Source organism: Triplophysa dalaica, chromosome 8 (assembly GCF_015846415.1).
Source record: "Triplophysa dalaica isolate WHDGS20190420 chromosome 8, ASM1584641v1, whole genome shotgun sequence".
Lineage (NCBI taxonomy): Eukaryota > Metazoa > Chordata > Actinopteri > Cypriniformes > Nemacheilidae > Triplophysa > Triplophysa dalaica.
In genome coordinates this window covers 327,928-336,170 of record NC_079549.1, presented here as the reverse complement: position 1 = coordinate 336,170, position 8,243 = coordinate 327,928, and the positions used below count along the sequence as shown (strand labels likewise).

General features: G+C 43.3%; 1 protein-coding gene across 1 annotated transcript; it reads left to right on the top strand.

The window, feature by feature from the left end:
• Positions 1–220: 220 nt before the first annotated feature.
• Positions 221–5,875, top strand: aaas (achalasia, adrenocortical insufficiency, alacrimia). The gene is made up of 17 exons (XM_056755911.1): positions 221–299; positions 395–494; positions 635–765; positions 1,040–1,095; positions 1,169–1,260; positions 1,339–1,385; positions 1,463–1,561; positions 1,632–1,775; positions 1,849–1,969; positions 2,249–2,373; positions 2,462–2,522; positions 3,510–3,600; positions 3,685–3,757; positions 3,893–3,960; positions 4,065–4,146; positions 4,230–4,314; positions 4,432–5,875. Exons 2-17 carry the CDS (start codon positions 402–404, stop codon positions 4,558–4,560), a joined length of 1,497 nt encoding a protein of 498 aa, XP_056611889.1. The 5' UTR covers positions 221–299; positions 395–401; the 3' UTR covers positions 4,561–5,875.
• The last annotated feature ends 2,368 nt before the right edge of the window (positions 5,876–8,243 follow it).

Below are 8,243 nucleotides of genomic sequence, written 5' to 3'. Positions count from 1 at the left end.
CGTATTGATCACAAACACATGATGCTACTTTAAACAAAGTTGAAAAATGATCTTATAAATAAAAACAAAAGAGGTATTATTCTTACAAAAAAGGAAACAATAACTAATAAATATTGAAAGGTCTTGTAATTAAACAGGGCACAAAGTATGCTAAACGTGAAATTCGTTTGATTATTTTACCTTAGTGTTCGTTGGGGGACTTTTATTATGAAAGCTCATAGTTTGTCCTGTCGCTTCCTGTTGTGGAAGCGAAGGCGCGAGATCTCGAGTTGAAACGGCAGCGTTAATCTCATCAGAAAGTGAGTAACTGTCACTCAGTAATAACAACTCGACCCGAACTGTTGAGGTCATGTGTAGAATTTACGGTTGTTGTGTGAATGTGTGTGTTGTGTAGACGGATCATGTGTTCTCTGAGTCTGTTTCCGTCACCGCGCACTATTGGTGCGACTCTGTACGAACACAACAACGAGCTGCTGCAGGGACACAACAAACAGGTTCAGATACTTCTATACTGTCCAAACACCAAACATAAATACGTGTCCTGACAAAATGTGTGTGTGTGTGTGTGCGCGTGCGTGCGTGCGTGCGTGTGTGCGTGCGCGTGTGTGTGTGTGTGTGTGTGTGTGTGATACAGCTGTATGATCTGCCCAGTCCTGAGTTCAGCAGAGATGTTCTGAAGGGTCACAGTCGTCCGGAGAGCTGCAGCAGTAAATCCGCTTTTCTGGACCAGACAGACACGCTGTGGATGAGGAGCGCTGGAGCCTGGTGTGTCTCTTCTCTGTCTCATCTGCGTGTGGCTCTTCCTTCAGTGGAACACAACAGAAGATATTTTGAGAAACGTCTGGTGTTTTTGTGTTCATACAATCGGTTGCAGTGTTGTTTGATGATCAACATTCTTCAAAATATCTTCTTTTGTGTTCGGAAGATGAAAGATGGACACGGATTTGAAATGACGCTGAATAAGTGATGAAAGAGTTCTCATGTTTGGCTGAACCGTCCCTTTAACGACATGATCTCATGTTTGGTTTACATTGTTCAGGCGTGATGTTGGTCTTCACGGTCTTCTGGATGAAATCACAAACAGTGCTGAGGAGGGTATGATGTAATAACACACTAGTGGAGTTGTGTGTGTGAAGCATGATGTCATAGGGGTTGAACTGTGTTTTAGTGCCCAGGTGGTTAGCTGTGAGCTCGGGGTGTCTGTTGGCTCTGCTGCGGTGGGCGTCTTCATTTCACGGTTCACTCTTTCCACATCTGACTGTGAGTATGGGCACGCGCGTCTACACATCCTCCGCGCTCATGGATATTAACCTAGAAATGTCTGTTTCTGTTGTCTAGCTGAGTGGAGATGAGATGGTGGCCGAGTTTTCACAGATGTTGGACTGGTATGTCATCAGCTGTTGACGTCTGCTCTGAATGAGGAGGAATGTAAGAAATCATTCATGCGATTATTTATTTTCAGGTCTGACAGCGCTATAAGAAGCTTCGCTTGGCATGCTCACACTGACAAGTTTGCCGTGGCTCTACAGGACGACTCCATCAAAATCTACAAGTCTAACAGGTACGTGACACGCGCTTGATATCTGTAGCATGTCATAACAGCACTGTTGACATGTGTGTGTGTGTGTCAGTTCCCTGAGCCCCACGCTGAAGCACCGGTGTCAGAGGTCAGTGTGTGACCTGCAGTGGAAACCTCTGTGTGGATCAGTGCTGGCGGTGGCCTGTCAGAGCTGTCTGCTCATATGGCACGTGGATCCCACCTCTCTCTCCACCAGGTACTGACCATCACCTGCACACTCCTCACACCTGCAGACGTATGAAACACCTGCTCACACCTGTCGTCTGTAGGCCGTCGTCCGGCTGCGCTCAGGTCCTGTCTCATCCGGGTCACTCCCCCATCACGTCCATCTCCTGGTCTCCCACTGGATCTCTGCTGGTGTCTGCGTCACCTGTCGATACTGCCATGATGGTAAACAAGTCTGTGATTTAGACGTGATGGATGTCTTTGATGTCTTCCAGATGATCTGTGAAAAGCATAAATGATAACATGTATGTGGAAAGAATGGCCTACCCTGTCCTTAACTGCAGAGGACGTCACACAGCGATCCTTTGGCTTGACCTCTATCACTCATGTCTCTGTTTTGATCAGGTTTATGATTTCCAGCATTATTTGAACCCACATGAACTGTAAGAGAGTGCAAGCGAGCTCATGGTGTGAGTTTGTGTTGTTTTGTGTGATGTGTTGCAGGTGTGGGATGTGGCAGCAGAAGGTTGTGTGCCTTTACAGCGAGTTGGTGGAGGAGGCGTCACGTACCTGTCCTGGTCTCCAGATGGCAGTCGGCTGCTGGCCGCCACACCTTCAGCGCTCTTCAGGTGAGCCCTGACCGTCACATGACCTGCTCGCTGTCATCATACACAAACTATACAAAGACTGAAGAGAGTTTGTGTGGGTGTGTTTCAGGGTGTGGGAGACGCGCATGTGGACTTGTGAGAGGTGGCCGTGTGTTAAAGGCAGCTGTCAGGTGAGTGTACTCGCACTGTCCGATCTGTTGTGGGTCAGGGGTCAGATCAACCTTGTCTAAAGAGAGTGGCCCCTCAGACTCTTGTTCTTTTATATTGTGTGCTGACATCAGAATTACGTCAGCCAGACACATCTCAAGGTTATTTTAATTTACTGAAATTAAATGTTTTAAAACATTACGGTTCATTGAAATCAAATAGAATATTGACCTAAAACCATGACTGGAAAAACTAAACCAAAGGAAAATGTAAATGTTGCTTCAAAATCAACTGAAATTAGTTGAAGGCACTAAAGTGATAATTATACACTTTTAATTAATAAAAAATGAATGAATTTTATATAGCAACAGAAAGATTAACATATAAATAATAAAATGACAGAAGCATATGTGACCCTGGATCACAAAACCAGTCTTAAGTAGCACGGGAAAATTTTTACTAAAAGACAAAAATACATTGTATGGGTCCAAATTATCGATTTTTCTTTTATGCCAAAAATCACTAGGATATTAAGTAAAGATCATGTGTCATGAAGATCTTTTGTACATTTCCTACCTTAAATATATAAAAACTTTCTTTTTGTGAGTGGAGTGATTGGCAGTCCATCCAGTGCCACCTCTGATTAACAACTTCAAAGGCCATTTTCTCAATATTTTCATTTTTTTTTGGATTCCTGAGTTTTAAATGGTTGTATCTCAGGCGATATTGACTTATTCTAACAACTCACACATCAATAGAAATCTTATTTATTCAGCTTAGGGTTTAGGTTTTGTTGTCCAGGGTCACATATATCAAAATAGCAAATCTTGAACCAAAATGAACACAAAAGCTAATTTAAAGTATGAATAAAAGTCAAATACACAAAACTATAATAACTCGGGTGTGTGTGTGAGAGTTTTGTGTGTAGTAGAGAAGTGGCTGTATGACACAGCGCTCATAAGATGTTCAGATCACTGACTGTGGTGTGTTTGTTGATCTCTGGCGTTCAGTCGGGCTGCTGGAGTCCAGACGGCAGCTGTTTGTTGTTCAGTATTCAGGGCGAGAGACTCGTCTACGCTCTCACCTTCTCTGATCTCACAGGTACTGCTTATGCTGGATGTGTGTGTGTGTGTGTGTGTGACATCTGTGATGACCGTGACCGTACCTAACATGAGTGTGTTTCAGGAGGTCCTAAAGCTGCGACTGTAGTGGCTGATCTGTCAGAGACCAGCTTCACTGGACCTGATGGAGACATCACGTAAGTCTGTTTCACACAAGATCTGCTCCTCTCTTGACCGTGAAGGTGTTGTGTGTCAGTAAACCCAGATGCTGATGTCACAAGAGTCTCTTTCTTGATGTTCATGAACATTGACTGGTCTCTTGTGTTGGCTAGTGTTGGTGGTGAGGTGCGCTCTCTTGCGTGGGATCCTCGAGGGGAAAGACTGGCTGTGCTTCTCAAAGGTAAAGTACACTTCTTCTCACACTACTGACACAGTTCTTCAGGTTAGCGTGCCTAGCAGAGAGCGTTTGTTAGAAGAAACACAACATGTGTTTGTTGTGTGCAGGTGATTCTCAGGCCGTCAGTCACCCGTCTGTCATCGCGGTGTTTAAAACACGCTCCAGTCCAGTTCTTGAGCTGCTGCCATGGTGTGTATGATATTCAAATGAGGAATATGTAGCGTGTGAAGGACTCACATCTTTATTTCTGCTTGTGCTCCTCATTGGTTCAGTGGTTTTGTGATGGGAGAAGACGGAACAGAACCCAGATTCATGCAGTTTCATCCTCACTTTCAACACGGTGCTCTCCTCACTGTGGTGAGCAAAGCTTCAGAATACTTCAAATGTCTTTCAAACCCTTTAATGAAACAAAATCCTTTCCAGGTGCGACCGCAGATGATGTTTAGACATTTTTTTTCTGTCTTTTAAATGCAGTGCTGGTCTGATGGACACATCTCTCATCTGCCGTTCTACTTCAGCAGCGCTGGACCTTCAGCAGGAGCCTCACAGCAGCCCAGCACAGACCACTCCACAAACAAACTCTACACTCAACACGCCTTGTGAACACCACACATGACCTGTGCTCAACACAACTCATGAACACCACACCTGACCTGTGCTCAACACAACTCATGAACACCACACATGACCTGTGATCAACACAACTCATGAACACCACACATGACCTGTACTCAACAAAACTCATGAACACCACACATGACCTGTGCTCAACACACCTGACCTGTGCTCAACACAACTCATGAACGCCACACATGACCTGTACTCAACAAAACTCATCAACACCACACATGACCTGTGCTCAACACACCTGACCTGTGCTCAACACAACTCATGAACACCACACATGACCTGTGATCAACACAACTCATGAACACCACACATGACCTGTGCTCAACACAACTCATGAACACCACACCTGACCTGTGATCAACACAACTCATGAACACCACACATGACCTGTACTCAACAAAACTCATGAACACCACACATGACCTGTGCTCAACACACCTGACCTGTGCTCAACACACCTGACCTGTGCTCAACACAACTCATGAACGCCACACATGACCTGTACTCAACAAAACTCATGAACACCACACATGACCTGTGCTCAACACACCTGACCTGTGCTCAACAAAACTCATGAACACCACACATGACCTGTGCTCAACACAACTCATGAACGCCACACATGACCTGTACTCAACAAAACTCATGAACACCACACATGACCTGTGCTCAACACAACTCATGAACGCCACACATGACCTGTGCTCAACACAACTCATGAACGCCACACATGACCTGTACTCAACAAAACTCATGAACACCACACCTGACCTGTGCTCAACACACCTGACCTGTACTCAACAAAACTCATGAACACCACACCTGACCTGTACTCAACACAACTCATGAACACCACACCTGACCTGTGCTCAACACATCTCATGACCACCACACCTGACCTGTGCTCGACACACCTGACCTGTGCTCAACACAACTCATGAACACCACACCTGACCTGTGCTCAACACAACTCATGAACACCACACCTGACCTGTGCTCAACACATCTCATGAACACCACACCTGACCTGTGCTCACCACACCTGACCTGTGCTCAACACAACTCATGAACACCACACCTGACCTGTGCTCAACAAAACTCATGAACACCACACATGACCTGTGCTCAACACACATGACCTGTGCTCAACACACCTGACCTGTGCTCAACACATCTCATGAACACATCTGAACCTCTGAACTTAATAAACCAGTGCACCTCGCTTTGGTCCACTCACTCTACCTGTAACCTTCACAATCAGAAAAATAAAGCGTTTGTAAGAAGTAAATTGTGTGATCATTATTTTTTGTTGCATGCAGGTTTATGTAAAGCACCTTATAAAGATGTTGGTCATTTTCAGAGCAGATGAATGTTAAATGGAAAATGTTAAGAATATTGTTGGTTATAAACGACATGTTTTACATTGTGTGCCAGAGCGGTCCATGGAAGTTCTGGATACAATAAATAAAGCCTAGAAAGATCACTCCAGGTGTAAACTAGCTCTCAACTGGCAATACTTCATTTGAACAAATACAGTTACATGAACTGAGAGATTAATCAATGTTGTCAAACAAAAAAGAACTTGCCAGATCTGACTCCTCTAAAAACCTTTCCAACTAATATAGAATCGCTCGATGACATGACCAGCAACATGGGCACTATTTTCTCTAACACATTAGAAGCGGTCGCAACTATGAAGTCATAAAAGATTAATGAAAAGATCATAGCACCATGGTATAATAACACCACTCGCGCCCTAAAAAGAGAAACACGTAAACTGGAGCGAAAATGGAAACAAACCCAATAAGTGGTCTTTAAAATTGCATGGAAAGAGAGTACAAACTGTTACAAAAAGGCACTCAAAGCACCAAAAGCCGACCACTTCCGTAACCTCATAGAAAATAACAAAAACAATCCAAGGTTTTTATTTAGTACAATTGCTAAACTAACAAACAAACAGACTCCACCTGACCTGGATATTCCGCCGCACCTTGGTAGCAATGAATTCATGAAGTTTTTTACTGAGAAAATCGAAATAATACGAGACAACATAGCTAAAACCAAACCTCCAAGTGTGTCAGAAGAATTAGTTTCAACCGTCACCCAAAAAGAAAAGCTAGAGTGTTTTTCTCCTATAAATCAGGAAGATTTAATTAAAATAATTGCAACATCCAAACCGACGACATGCTTATTAGACCCCATTCTGACTACTTTATTAAAAGAGTTACTACCTGCTGTAATTGAGCCCATTTGTAACATAATCAACTCGTCTATTAATCTAGGACATGTCCCAGGACCCTTTAAACTGGCTGTAATTAAGCCTCTTATCAAAATACAAACTTAGACCCAAATGAACTTGAAAGCTATAGACCGATTTCAAATCTCCCGTACTTGTCTAAAATACTAGAAAAAGTAGTGTCAACTCAACTGTGTACCTTCCTACAAAATAATGACATGAACTAAAAGTTTCAGTCTGGCTTTAGACCGCATCATAGCACTGAAACTGTGCTCGTTAGAATTACAAATGACCTCCTTATTGCATCAGATAAAGGTAACATCTCACTCTTAGTCCTGCTTGACCTAAGTGCTGCTTTCCATACTGTAGACCATAAAATACTATTAGATCGTTTACACAATTATATCGGTATTCAGGGACAGGCACTGCAATGGTTCAGATCTTACTTAACAGACCGATATCAATACGTCTGTAGTAGAGTAGGCGGGGCGAGACCGTGGTTCGAGTCCGGTGAGTAATTGTGAATTAGCGCCAGCTGTGCGCACACCGGCCTCGAATCACGTAGGAGATGGGAGCATAAAAGGAACGAGCGACCGGACCGTCGAAGAGAGAGGACCGGGCCCGAACTTATGTTATGTTTGTAGTTATATTATGTTTTGTTCGCCGGCGGTCGTCCGTGAGGGGCCGCCGGCTGTTATATTACTTTATTAAATGTTTAAATGTTTGCCGGTTCCCGCCTCCTTCCTTCGATTTTATTGAGATGTGTTACAACGTCCATTTAAATGGGAAATCGTCAAATCTCACGCAAGTAAATTATGGATTACCTCAGGGATCGGTTTTAGGACCCTTGCTTTTCTCCATATACATGCTGCCACTCGGCAACATTATTAGAAAACATGGAATTAGCTTCCACTGTTATGCAGATGATACTCAGCTATATATCTCATCAAGACCAGATGATTCCTTCGAACTATCTGGCAGAGTGCATCGAGGACATAAAACATTGGATGACTAGTAATTTCCTCCTTTTAAACTCTAGCAAAACAGAAATATTACTTATAGCACCAAAATCAAGTAAACAGAATATCTCCGACTACAGCCTGCAAATTGAAAGCTGCACTGTTACTCCGACAAATACAGTTTAAGATCTAGGCGTTATATTAGACGACAACCTGTCATTAAAAAATCACATCTCAAATATCACAAAAACAGAATTTAGAAATGTGGCCAAATAACGAAATAGTTCGTGTGTTGCAGACGCAGAAAAGCTTATTCATGCATTTGTGACCTCAAGACTTGACTATTGTAATGCTCTACTTAGTGTTTGTCCTGTATCATCAATAAACAAACTACAGTTAGTTCAGAATGCAGCTGCCAGAGTTCTTACTAGGTCAAGAAAATACGATCACATAACCCCAGT

Excerpts from the sequence above, each read along its gene's own strand:
- aaas (XM_056755911.1), top strand. The coding sequence starts at position 402 with ATGTGTTCTCTGAGTCTGTTTCCGTCACCGCGCACTATTGGTGCGACT. Across the intron at positions 1,386-1,462 it reads TTTTCACAGATGTTGGACTG|GTCTGACAGCGCTATAAGAA; the intron begins GTATGTCATCAG and ends ATTTATTTTCAG. Across the intron at positions 2,374-2,461 it reads ACACCTTCAGCGCTCTTCAG|GGTGTGGGAGACGCGCATGT; the intron begins GTGAGCCCTGAC and ends GGTGTGTTTCAG.